Source organism: Pelodiscus sinensis, unplaced genomic scaffold (genome assembly GCF_049634645.1).
Source record: "Pelodiscus sinensis isolate JC-2024 unplaced genomic scaffold, ASM4963464v1 ctg95, whole genome shotgun sequence".
Lineage (NCBI taxonomy): Eukaryota > Metazoa > Chordata > Testudines > Trionychidae > Pelodiscus > Pelodiscus sinensis.
The window spans coordinates 45,758-59,577 of NW_027465954.1; the positions used below are offsets into that span (position 1 = coordinate 45,758).

Here is a 13,820-nt window from a genome sequence, read left to right on the forward strand (position 1 = left end):
AACTCCTTGCCAGAGGCTGCTGTGAAGGCCAAGACTATAAAAGGATTAGAAAGAAGAGCTAGATAAATTCATGGAGGACAGGTCCATCAATGGCCATGAGCCAGATTGGGCAGGGATGCTTTCCCTAGTCTTTATTTGTCAGATGCTGGGAATGGGTGACAGGGGATGGCTCAACTGATGATTACCTGTTCTGTTCATTCCCCCTGGAGCACCTGGCATTGGCCACTCTCAGAAGACAGAATATTGGGCTACGCGGACCTTTGGTCTGACCTAATATGGCTGTTCTTATGTAAGCTGCCCCATGGTACTTCATTCTCTTCCAGAAGGCTACGTTCAGCTACACTTTAAAAATCAGGAAACAGAAAGTTAAGGTGCATGCCACTCATGAGCCAGGAATCACTGTATGCCAATGTAATGTAACAGGTGGTCTGGGGCACTGCTGAGGGTCAAATCAGGGTGAACTGCTTAGAATGAGGGCTACTTGCAGCTCAAGACTGTGGGTCTCCCCCTTTAGGCTTCAAACCAGTCACGCAGAGACATCAGCTGCCACCTTAGCCAGCAAGAAGTCTCATAAGCAATCCCCTTAGACACACCAGCTTTATCTGTGCCACAATCAGCCCCACACCTTACACAGGTGAGAGGTTATAAACCCAATCTCACCAATTCTGAAGAGGTTCTCCGAGTTCCAAAGGACTAGTCACAGTCCCAGGTCAATTTACATCTCTCTTACCCAAAAGAGCACGCTGGGCTAGTCCTTTAGAATCTAACATCTAAAGGTTTATTAATAAAAAGAAAAAGTTGAGAGTAGGATTGTTAAAGAAAGCATATTGCATACATCAATCACCAACTTCTTGATGCAGGCTCTTAGCAGTGCGGGAATGCATCTATACTGCACTATTATTTTGAGACAACTAGTGTTATTTCGAAATAACAATGTGTGCGTCATCCTTTTCCAACAAGCAATTAGCGGTGCCTTGGTGAACTTTCCAGTGTGCATTGTCAGATAGAGGCAGTAAAGGGGGGAAGGGGGAGAAGGGGTACTTCAAAGCAGCAGCACAGATGAGCTGGGGATCAGCTGTGCAGACGCATTGAAACCCCAAGGCGGCGTTTCAAAGGGGCAGCGCCCTGGAGCCTGGGGTCAGCTGGGGACTCTTCAGCTGACCCTGGGCTCCACAAGGCGGCGTTTCGAAGGGGCAGCTACTGCACAGCTGATCCCTGGCTCAGCTGTGTGGCGCTGCCCCTTTAAAATGCCACCTTGGCATTTCAAAGGGATAGTACTGCACAGTTGCGAACCCGGGATCAGCGCCGTGGAGCTCGGGGTCAGCTGGGGATTCCCCAGCTGATCCTGGGTTCTGTGCAGCATGCAGCGCAGCATGGAGCCTGGGGTCAGCGGGGGACTCTGAGTCCCCCGCTGACTCCGGGCTCCATGGCTTTGAAATTCCACCACTGACACCAGTGATAATGGAGTTATTGGGGCAATGCTCTGGAACTCCTCCACAGGATGCTGGGGTAGCATGCCTCCTCTCTCTGTGCAATGTTGTCAGGGCAAGAAGCCTACCTGCACATCTTTGACATTCCCGGGTCTGCCCTTAGAGTATTCTGAGCACCCCTGGAAAAAAAAAGTAGTGGGTGCTGAGCACCTCCTAACAGCCAGCTCCCTCTCATCCACGGGGTCTCCCGCCTGCCGGTGACCCCACTGATCAACTCTCCTCCCCTCCCCAGCATGTCCTGTGATCAGTTATTCTGTGGCATGCAGGTGGTGCTGGGAGGGAGGGGCAGGAACAGGACACACTTGGGGGAGGGGGGCTGAACTGGGTGGGAAGAGGCAGCATGGGGCCAGGAAGAGATGGTGTGAGGGTTAGGACCTTGGAGAATGGAGGGAAGTGAGGCCTGGGACTGAGTGCCCCTTGTCAAAGGAAAAAGCTGCCACCTATGGAAATGAGGGAGAAATGTGGTTAAAGCAGTGCTCTCCAATCTTTTTACACCCAAGATCACTTTCTAAATGACAGAACAAGCCAAGATCTACAGCCCCATCCCTTCCTTAAAGCCCCACCCTCTCTATTCTCCTCCTCTCCATCACTTGCTATCCCCAATCTTTATACTGCTGGGCTGTGTCTAGACTGGGAAGTTTTTCCGGAAAATTAGCCGCTTTTCCGGAAAAACTTGCCAGCTGTCTACACTGGCCGCTTGACTTTCCGGAAAAGCACTGATGATTTCATGTAAGATCGTCAGTGCTTTTCCGGAAATACTATGCTGCTCCCGTTCAGGCAAAAGTCTTTTTCCAAAAGACTTTTGCGCAAAAGGGCCAGTGTAGACAGCGCAGTAGTGTTTTCAGCAAAAAAGCCCCAATCGCGAAAATGGCAATTGGGGCTTTTTTGCAGAAAAGCGCGTCTAGATTGGCCACGGATGCTTTTCCATAAAAAGTGCTTTTGCGGAAAAGCATCCTGCCAATCTAGACGTGCTTTTCCGAAAATGCTTTTAACGGAAAAGTTTTCTGTTAAAAGCATTTTCGGAAAATCATTCCAGTGTAGATGTGGCCCTGCTTTTTTTCCCCAATTCTTCTGTAGGAAGAAGTTTTTCCAACATTTGGCCTGTCTAGACTGGACCAATGTCAGGAAAAAACCCTTCTTTTGGAAGAAGGAAAGAGGAACATAGGGGTGACCGAAAGATCATGTTTGCTCTTCCACTAAAATAGGAAGAACAAACGCATCCCTGGATGAACAAGAGTTTTTCTGGGATATCTCCGGAAGCCTGAAAAACTCCTGGGCTGCGTCTAGACTGGCAATTTTTTCCATAAAAGCAGCTGCTTTTGCGCAAAAACTTGCCAGTTGTCTACATTCCAGAAATGTTTTTGCGCAAGAGGGCCAGTGTAGTGTGCTAAAAACTGTTTTGCGCAAAAAAAACCCCGATGGCGAAAATGGAAATCGGGGCTTTCTTGCGCAAAACCACGTCTAGATTGGCACGGATGCTTTTCCACGAAAAGTGCTTTTGTGGAAAAGCGTCTGTGTCAATCTAGACGCTTTTTTCCGCAAATGCTTTTAACGGAAAAACTTTTCCGTTAAAAGCATTTGCAGAAAATCATGCCAGTCTAGACGTACCCTTGCTGGGTTGAGACAGGATGTGTAGGCTCTGGGGTGGGAATGAGGGATTTGGGTTTGGGAAGGGGTGAGAAGTGCAAGCTGTGGGAGGAAATCTGGATGCAGGAGAAGGTGGATAAGGGGACACTGGCTTGGGGAGGGAGGGCTCCAGGCCAGGCAGTGTTGGGGTCAGATGTAGGGTTAGGGTTAGAGTTAGGGTTGCCAGGTATCCAGTTTTCTACCGGACAGTCTGGTATTTGCGCCCTCTGTCCAACAGAAAAATTCAGAAAATTCCGGACATTGCACGTCTGTTTTTTTCTGAATTTCCGGCTGGGCGCCGGATGGAAGCCTGGCAGAGGTGGGGGAGTGAATGGGAGGCGGGGCCACGATTGGCGCTGGGACTGTTCAAGGCCTCGTGATCGACCGATCGCGATCAACCGGTTGGTGACCATGGGGTTAAAGGAATCAAATACAATAATTGCAAAATTCTTAGATCAGGTTTACAGCAGTGATGGTATCAACTGCTAATTGATTAACTCTTTGCTTGCTCCCAAATTATTGGAAGGTCCTCAGTCCCATAGTTAGAATGCGCCCATTAGTCCACAGTCTGGAGATTACAGCAGGAAAGAGGCAAAATCGAGATGCCTCCAGAGCTTTTTATAGTGTCGGCTGTGAGGAGGGAAATGTTATTGTTTAAAAAAAGGCCTCAGCACAGGTAACAAGATGGAGTTTAGTGTCACATGATCTAGTCCAGGCATGTCAAACAGGCCTCTGGCGGGCCGCATGTGGCCCAATCAAAATTTTTTGCAGCCCACCACTACATTTTTATAAAAGAATAAAGTGCGGCCCACTGGCCGCTCAGAGCATGTGGCCGAATGCAGATCACAGCTGGATGGGCTGCTCTGCCATGGCACCACAGTGACTGCTCACGGCTGGCCAGGCTGCTCTGCACTGGGTACTCTAGCACATGCTCATGGCCAGCTGCTCTGCACAGGCATCAAGCACCTGTTCACAGCTGGATACTGTGCTCACGCCGCCCCAGTGCCTGAGGAAGAAATGTGGGATGGTGGCAGTGGCCCAGGGACCCAGGCATTAGGTTAGGTGGGGCTCGGAGTGCCTGGCTCTGGGGGAGGGGAGAGGCATTTGGTTGGGGGGGGCCCTGGCTCTGGGGGAGGAGGAGGCATTTGGTTGGGGGGTGCCTGGCTCTGGGGGAGGGATGAAGCATTGGGTTAGAGCGGGGTGGCTCTGGAGGAGCGGAGGGGGATTAGGTTAGAATGGGGGTATGGGAGTGCCTGGCTCTAGGGGAGAGGAGGGGGATATTTTGTTAACATTTTGTTTTTTATTTATTTAGTCCCAAATAAAATCACAAAATGTATATTAATTTTATATAAATAAATATGTCAAGTTTTTGCAGTTGCATGAGTATTATATGTTTATGCAAAATCTCAAACTTACAAAGTATCTGAAATTTTCACAGAAACCTGTTCTATTTGATTAACCACAGTCTATACTTGTTTTTATTTCAACAAAACAAGTTGGCTGTGTCTACATTGGCATGATTTGCGCAAAAGCGCCCACTTTCTTGCACAAGAGAGCGTCTACATTGGCACGGATTCTCTTGTGCAAAAGCATATCTCTTGCGCAAAGGCACATGCCAGTGTAGACGCCATCTTGCGCAAATACTTTAACGCAAGAACTCTTGCACTAAAAGTATTTGTGCAAAATCTTGCCAATGTAGACGTAGCTGTTATGTATTATATAAAAAATTCAGAAGTACCTTAAATTTATATTTAAATTAAAAATTATTTTACATGGGCAAATAACAATTTTACACATCAAATTACTGTATTATATTAAAACAAGACCTAAAAAAATATAAAATATACCTAAAACATAATCTAGAATAATAAATAATTATGACTTTCCAACAGAAGTACATTTTCTTTGGTGGCCCTGAAAGCTATCAGTTTTTGTTTGTGCGGTCCTCAGTAGGCTTCAAGTTTGACATGCCTGACTTAGTCAAATGCCTGTGCATGCTTCCCTGTGTCATGGCAGAGGTCATTACCCATATTTTAGTTAGAATGCCCACAGGAAGGTCCACTGTGAGTTATATGTTCTTCAATGGGCCATTCAATCTGAATAATCCCTTCACACAGTATGAGTTTGTTACCTGAAAGTACCTTGTGGGTGTTATCACAGGAGCAATACATTTGGAAATACAGGTACATAGTCAACATTGAAAGTTCAGCTACTAATGAGTGTTCAGCACCCACTACAGTTTTCCCATGCATGCTTCAGTCCTGGAACACCCATGGAGTTTGTGCTATTGTGACAAAGTAGGGATTTTCCCTTTTTATGTTGTGTGTGAGTCTTGAATCAATGCTATGTAAACGCGTACAAAGAGGATAATCATAGTAAGTAATCATAACTTTAATAGATGCAGAACATGACATACTTTGTACAAGATTTGTTGCAATTATGTAAAGGTGGCAGTAACAATAATTTACATGGATATATTTTCATTTGTATAATGTTACATTGACTGTGTTTCTTAAATCACGGTCCTTAAATTAGTCTGCAGCTACAGCTGTGCAAAGAATAATCATCTAGGTGCATATACCAAAGTATGTCTTTTCAGTGACTGGGGTTGAACATTGTTGCCAGCAACCGAAAAGCAATACAACGAATCTGAGTGCTGCTGCATTTGGTGATTCTCTCATTGCTCTGAGCCTCAGACTGGCTGCTCCCTCACTGTTGGGTGCTCAAACCTGCAGTGGCTCATGCTAGTAGCAACAGAAGAGATACATTGGACATTACAGGGTTCATCACAGGGTGTCAGGCATCACAATTCCAATGACCAGAAACCCAGGTTGCGAGGTGACTGATGTCCTTCAGTGGTTGCACTGAACAGCACATTTTCAGTCCAAGAAGCCCAGAACTGGATGGCACACAGCTCCATGAAGTGCTGTGTCCTCCAAGCTCGTCTACATCCAGGAATTCTGGCATTACCCTACCCCACCAGCTGTGGAGGTGACCGATTTCTTTGATGGACCAGGGAAGCTGCTTATCGTGCAACAGGAGTGCATGGCAATACATAAGGAATGAGCCATAAGGCTGAGTCTGACTAGTGCCTTCCCTACACTAGACAAATGTTTTGCCCCTAGCCTCTCTGAAAAACCCAACACTCATTATCTATTTGTGGTTCTACTGCCCAGCTCCCTCATTTCATTCCAAAGGGATGGTGGCACCAACACAAAAGCTTTACGATTATTATTCATTTTACTATGTAACATAATAAGAACAGAACAACAGAAAAAAGGGAAGAGTACATACATGTATAAAATGCCAACCACTGTTCCCAAAGTCACTGCTCAGACAACTATGCTGTCTGTCTTGGGCTTCAGACACTATTCAATTCCCGCACTGCCCCATGGTCATGGTGCAGTTCTGTGATCTGGCACCTCCCCGTCATCACTAGGCAAGATTGCTGCTCTGGGCTGCAAGCGCTTGTGGAATCACATCACTGGCTTGGGCCCCAGTACATCCACTTCTGCCACAGAGCCACTTGGCCACTGTGATATGCAAATGCACCACCTCCCCATGCTGCATTCCTATGGTTTTATCTTGTCCCATCACTGACTGGTCAGGATGTTGCAAAGGTCTAAGTAGATAGGATGCCGGTTGAAATGGGTCCCGAAGGAGAAGCAGTTCCCACCACCACCAATAACAAGCAGCTCTTTTTTGTCCAGCAGGAAGACACTGCTGTGATTGTGCAGCATTAACGGCCACTCCAGGGACACCTAGAAAAAACAACTGTTCTGAGCAGTGTTCCCAGTAAGCTGAGTGATTGGGTGGCCACCCAGGAGAGATTCAAATGCTGCCCAGCTGATTAGCAGAGTGCCCACAGACAACAGCATGTGTTTCTACTGGCGTTGCACGTCCACACATGCCTTCTGCACATGGATGGAAAAAATTAGAGGGAACATTGGTTGTGAGTCCTGGGCAGAAGGAGAGAAACATAGCACTTTCTGTTCCAGGCAAACTATCCAAAAATGCCCCGGAGAGGTGCATGCTTCCAAGAGGGAGCCCTGAATATGGTGGTGGTGGGATGCATCGATAAAGTACTAAAAATCTGGGATAACTTAGTGTATGTCTACGCTAGCTCGTTAATTCAAGCTAGGTAGGCAAATCAGGCAACCGGAGTTGCAAATGAAGCCTGGGATTTAAATATCCTGAGCTTTATTTGCATGTTCACGTCCGGCAGTCATTTTTAAATCCCCCTTAGTTCAAACGAACTGCGCGCAGCGACACACGGCAGTTTAAAGTTGATCCGAACTAAATCCTTAGTTCGGATTAACTGTTACACCTCTTTCCACGAGGAGTTAGTTCGGATTAACTTTAAACTGCCGCGTGTAGCTGCGGGCAGTTCGTTCGAACTAAGGGGGATTTAAAAATAGCGGCCAGACGGGAACATGCAAATAAAGCCCGGGATATTTAAATCCTGGACTTCATTTGTAACTCTGGTTGCCTGATTTGCCTGCCTGGCTCGAATTAATGAGCTAGTGTAGATATACCCTTAGAATAACAGAATCCTAGAGCTGGAAGGGACTTGAGGAGTCATCGAGTCCAGCCCCCTGCCCAAAGCAGGACCAACCCAACTAAATCAACCCAGTCAGGACTTTGCCAAGCCGGGACTTAAAAACCTCTAAGGATGGAGATTCTACCGCCTCCCTACAGAACCCATCCCAGTGCTTCCCCACCCTCCTAGGGAAGTAGGTTTTCCTAATATTCCACCTAAACCTCTCCCACTGCAACTTGAGACCATTGCTCCTTGTTCTGCCATCCATCACTACTGAGAACAGCCTCTCTCCAAACTTTTTGGAACTTCCCTTCAGGAAGTTGAAGGCTCCTATCAATTCCCCCCTCACTCTTCTCTTCTGAAGACTAAATAAGCCCAAATCCTTCACCCTCTCCTCATAGGTCATGTGCTCCAGCACCCTAATCATTTTGGTTGCCCTCCGCTGGACCCTCTCCAATGTGTACACATCCTTTCTGTAGTGGGGGCCTCAGAACTAGACGCAATACTCTAGATGTGGCCTCACCAGAGCCGAATAAAGGGGAATAATCACTTCTCTAGATCTACTGGCAATGCTCCTCTTAATGCAACCTAATATTCCATTAGCCTTCTTGGCTACAAGGGCACACTGTTGACTCATATCCAGCTTCTCATCCACTATAATCCCCAGGTGCTTTTCTGCTGAACTGCTACTTAGCCATTGGGTCCCCAGCCTGTAACAATGCTTGGCATTCTTCCGACCCAAGTGCAGGACTCTACACTTGTCCTTTTTGAACCTCATCAGATTTCTTTTGGCCCAATCCTCTAATCTGTCTAGGTCACTCCCTGCCCTCCACCGTATCTACCTCTCCACCAGGATGGAGAGACCAGGTGCCCAGAGATGCAGTGCGGATCGGCCCAACTCATAGTCCTCTCCCAGAAGAAAGAACAGGGCAGAGGCCAGGCTACTGAAAGAACTTTATTTATGGAAGCCAGTGACTTTTCACAAATGACAAAAAGGCTTCTGAGGAAAGAGAAGCCTCATCTAACCTAGCCCGGCCATAGTCCTGTCTCCTCTCTCTATTCAGCTTCCCAAAGGCAGTATCCTTGACCCTGATCTGTCTTCCTCCCACAGACTCTCACTTCTATGGCCTTGCACATCTTGGCCTCTCTCTCCTCTAGTTTCATTTTATCCCCTTCTGAATTCTCTGTTCCTCACTCAGGGGAGGGCCCAGGAGGTTGCTCCTCCCTTCATGGAACAAAGATTCCTCCTGGAAAGGGTTATCTCAGTACTTACAGTGTCAATCTGATACTCCAAGGTGAAACCTGTCATCAGTTCAATCACAGTCACACCAGGTACTGATGCAGAGTGAAGCCATACTCCTCCCACAAGCAGGAGTTTCCCATCATGCACATGGGCAGTGTGTGAATACCTGGGAAGAATTCAGAGAGAGACAACTCCAATGATGAGGAGAGCAAGAGGCAGGGCACATATTTATAGTCCTATGGGACTGCCACTCACCTGGGGATGAGAGAAGGGTGTGTCTCTACACGCTGCCACTCAAAGCCACTCCTAGTTGGTCTCAGAAAAAGCACCGAGTTTAACAGTTGCTCAGCTGTTCCCAGGCCCCCTGCAATGAGTGCCCCCCCGTTCCAGCTGCAGGCACTGTGAGAGTGACGGCCTTCAGGGACAGGTCCCCCAGTGGGAATCTAGGCAAACAGAACACAATGAGTTGTAGGGTTAAAGGACCAGGAGCCCAGAGATTAAATGGATAAGGAGAAGGGTAACAAGAAAGGTTTCTACTGGCATGTTAGCAATAAGAGGGTGATCCAAGAGGGTGTGGGGCCCTTACTGGATGAGGGAGGTAACCTAGTGACAGATGATGTGGGAAAAGCGGAAGTACTCAATGCTTTCTTTGCCTCTGTCATCACTGACAAGGTCAGCTCCCAGACAAATGCACTAGGCAACGCAGTATGGGAAGGAGGTGGACAGCCCTTGGTGGGGAAAGAACAAGTTAGGAACTATTTAGAAAAGCTAAACACACACAAATCCATGGGCCCGGATTTAATGCATCCGAGGATACTGAGGGGTATGACAGGGCATTTGCCCTGCACTGGCCCTTTAAGGGCAAACCCCAGCCCGGAGCAGGGCCTGAGAGTTTAGTCCCAGCTGAGGCTGCATTAGTGGATTAGGACCCAGCTGGGAGCTATATAAGTGGATTGGCTGCTGCTCCCGGGGAGGGCAGCGAGAGCCTGGCTGCTGGGGGAGTAGGAGACTCCCAGGAGCTAGGGCAGGGCTGGGGGAGGCAAGGCAGGGCTAGGGGAGCTCTGGCCAAGCAAACCCCCAGACTGCAGGGTCTGAAGCACAGCCTGCTGAAGAAACAACAACCCCTGGACGGGTGGCTCAGAGACTGACAGTGGGCCCTGCCAGAGGGCAGTGTCCTGAAGAGAACGCCGTGGCCAGGAAGAAAGAGGGGAGACACCATCCGAGGGAAGGCACCCAGCCAGCAGAAGAAGCTAATTCCTAGGGCAGACGGCAGGGGGTGCTGTGGTGGGGAGTGAACCCCCTCACAAGGGACTTCGCAAATGTCATTGCAGAGCCTTTGGCCATTATCTTTGAAAAGTCGTGGAGATCAGGAGAGATCCCGGATGATTGGAAAAAGGCAAATGTAGTGCCCATCTTTAAAAAAGGGAAGAAGGACAATCCGGGGAACTATAGACCAGTCAGCCTTACCTCAGTCCCTGGAAAAATCATGGAGGGGATCCTCAAGGAATCCATTTTGAAGCACTTGGAAGAGGGGAAATAGTGAACATGATCAGAAATAGTCAACATGGATTCACGAAGGGCAAGTCATGCCTGACCAATCTGAGTAGCTTCTATGATGAGGTAACTGGCTCTGTGGACATGGGAAAGTCAGTGGATGTGATATACCTTGACTTTAGCAAAGCTTTTCATATGGTCTCCTACAATATTCTTGCCAGCAAGTTAAGGGAGTATGGATTGGATAAATGGACAGTAAGATGGATAGAAAGCTGGATAGACAGTCGGGCCCAACGGGTAGTGATCAACAGCTCGATGTCAGATTGGAGGTTGATTTCTAGCGGTTCTTGGACCGGTTTTGTTCAACATCTTTATTAATGACCTGGATGAGAGGATGGATTGCACCCTCAGCAAGTTTGTAGATGACACTAAGCTAGGTGGAGAGGTAGCTATGCTGAAGGGCAGGGATAGGGTCCAGAGTGACCTGGACAGATTAGAGGATTGGGCCAAACGAAATCTGATGAGGTTCAACATGGACAAGTGTAGAGTCCTGCACTTGGGACAGAAGAATCCCAAGCATTGTTACAGGCTGGGAACCGAATGGCTAAGTAGCAGTTCAGCAGAAAAGGACCTGGGGATTACAGTGGATGAGAAGCTGGATATGAATCAACAGTGCGCCCTTGTAGCCAAGAAGGCTAATGGCACATTAGGGTGCATTAGGAGGAGCATTGCCAGCAGATCCAGAGAAGTGATTATTCCCCTTTATTCGACTCTGGTGAGGCCACATCTGGAATATTGTGTCCAGTTGTGGGCCCCCCACTATAGAAAGGATGTGGACGCATTGGAGAGGGTCCAGTGGAAGATGACCAAAATACTTAGGGGGCTGGAGCATATGACCTATGAGGAGAGACTGAGGGATTTGGGTTTGTTTAGTCTGCAGAAGAGAAAAGTGAGGGAGGATTTGATAGCAGCCTTCAACTTCCTGATGGGAAGTTCCAAAGAGGATGGAGAAAAGCTGTTCACAGTAGCAACGGATGGCAGAACAAGGAGCAATGATCTCAAGTTACAGTGGGGGAGGTCTAGGTTGGATATTAGGAAAAACTATTGCACTAGGAGGGTGGTGAAACACTGTATGAGGATTACCTAGGGAGGGAGTGGAATCTCAATCCCTAGAGGTGTTTAAGTCTCGGCTTGACAAAGCCCTGGCCGGGTTGATTTAGTTGGGATTGGTCCTGCCTTGGGCAGGGGGCTGGACTTGACGACTCCTGAGGTCTCTTCCAGCTCTATGATTCTATGAACATTTGTCCTCCCAGCTCTCCATACAGGATTATTCTTTCCTCTTCTCACCTCCCAGGGATCTGGTGTCTTCCCCTCTGCGCAGGAGCAGTAGCAAGGAAAGAACTGGAGGTAGACTGGGTATGGATGAATGTGAAGTGAACCTAAGGAGAACATGCCTAGCTCTCCAAAGGATGAGAATTCTCTCTGATCTATCGACAGTATGTACATGGCCCCCATTACCATAGGGAATATATGCTGAAACAGGTAGCCCACACAACTGCCAGAATTACTAGCACAATACTTGGTCTCCTTAGAGAATGTTCTCAACATCAAATAAAATCAATTAATGTTACTGGAGTGAGCAACCATTGGCCGCCTGCTCTAAATTAACTGGGATCATGACAACTAGGGTTATCAAGCGATTAAAAAATTAATCACATGATTAAACAATAATAGTGTGGAGAGGAAAAGGGAATAAGGGAATTTGTGTGCAGCCATCTTGGTCTTGTTAACAAGAGAGCAAGAGTCAGGCTAAGTCTGTGGCCTGACAACGCGAGATCTGTAATTAGACGCTGCCTTTGCCTCTTGCCTCCATACAGAGATAAGGATAGAATACTGACTCTGGCAGGGACCTTGAGATAAGGAACATCTGGGTGGAACTAAATAACTGTTAGCCACTTGTGTTTGTAATGGGAAGGAGACTAATAGTTATTGTTATTATATCTAATAGACAGTATATAAACTGCTTCATAATTGCTTGTATTCGAAGATCTGCCTCGGAAGGGGGGGGGGGGGCTCCCCCCCTGTCTGAACCAGTTTTTCCCTTGCTGCAGCTCATAATAAAACTGCCTCTGGCTACTTGTTGCTTACAAACGCAGAATGAGGACAATGTTTTCTTCCACAATAAAATACCTTTTATTTTAAATATTTTGGATATTTTCTACATTTTCAAATAGATTGATTTCAATTACAACACAGAATACATAGTACATAGTACTCATTTTAGATTTTATTACGAATATTTGCACTGTAAAACCAAAAAATGTATTTCAGTTCACCTGGTACAAATGAATGCTGACCCCTGAGCAAATACAACACATTAGATATCACACTCCAGACACTGTTAGGGTATGTCTACATTAGAGAGCCTAATTTGAACTACCTACTCCGAGCCGTGTGCAGCCGCGGGCACGGAATCCGCACTAACAGGGATTTAAAAATGGCGGCGCCCGGCAAGATGCAAATGAGCCCGGGATATTTAAATCCCGGGCTTCATTTGCAACTTCGAATGCCTACATTAGCCACCCTAGTTCGAACTAGGGTGGCAGTGTAGACATACCCTTAGTTACTATCTCCTTAATCATTTATCTGTTCATTTGACCAAAACATCCTATCATGATCCTGTCATCCCCTCGTTATCCTAAGAGGGTGTCATGTTACTGGATTTTAAAGGGAGAAGCCAGATCACTGCTGCACACAAGGGGTGTGTGTGTTTGCCCCAAAGTATGTACAAAGGAGGCCATGTGAGGTGTCAAATGAAAGCTTATGTTCTACTAAATCTATATATGCTATTCATGTGCTTGTATGATATCTGTATGTGGAGTTATAAATATATGCTCTGTGCTTATGCTGGAGGATTCTCTGTCTGAGACAGCAAGGCTCTCTAGGTGCCCAATACACACCTGAGGAATGTGTCTGGGACCTGCAAACCAGCCAGGGCATAATAGCTGCCAGCATGTGAAACTGGGATAGGTCACTGGGTCATGTGACCTGCTCTGGCCAGGAAGATGCCAGGAGAGGTATATAAGGCCATGTGGCAATCTCCATCTTGCCTTCAATTTTACTACTGATTCCAGATGTAGTCTTGCGAGGAACAGTGAGCTGGGAAGAATCGTGGGCCCATCCTGACATAGGATGTACACCAGAGACTTTTAAGATAGCAGTTTATAACATCTCTGCTAAGAGCCTGCATCGAGAACTTGGGTGATTTGATGCATGTAACGTATTCTCCTTAACAACGTTACTCTCATGCTTTTCTTTCTTTTAGTAATAAACCTTTAGATGATAGATTCTAAAGGATTGTCTCAGTGTGATCCTGTGGGTAGGAGCCTATAAATTGACCAGGGATTTGTGGCTGGTTCTTTGGGAC

General features: G+C 47.2%; 1 protein-coding gene across 4 annotated transcripts in view; it reads right to left on the bottom strand.

Annotated features, from left to right (window-relative positions):
• Positions 1–5,486: 5,486 nt before the first annotated feature.
• The window catches only part of LCMT2 (leucine carboxyl methyltransferase 2), a 70,529-nt gene continuing 62,195 nt past the window's right edge, over positions 5,487–13,820 (bottom strand). Inside the window, exons 12-14 of one of the 4 annotated variants that reach the window (XM_075917313.1) lie at positions 9,155–9,342; positions 8,930–9,065; positions 5,487–5,860 (exon numbers count right to left, since the gene is read on the bottom strand). In XM_075917313.1, the coding sequence (XP_075773428.1) occupies positions 5,840–5,860; positions 8,930–9,065; positions 9,155–9,342 (345 nt within the window). In that variant the 3' untranslated portion in view covers positions 5,487–5,839. Of the gene's footprint in view, positions 7,076–8,929; positions 9,066–9,154; positions 9,343–13,820 lie in introns of all 4 variants that reach the window. The other 3 variants (XM_075917309.1, XM_075917312.1, XM_075917311.1) reach the window with 3 other exon arrangements.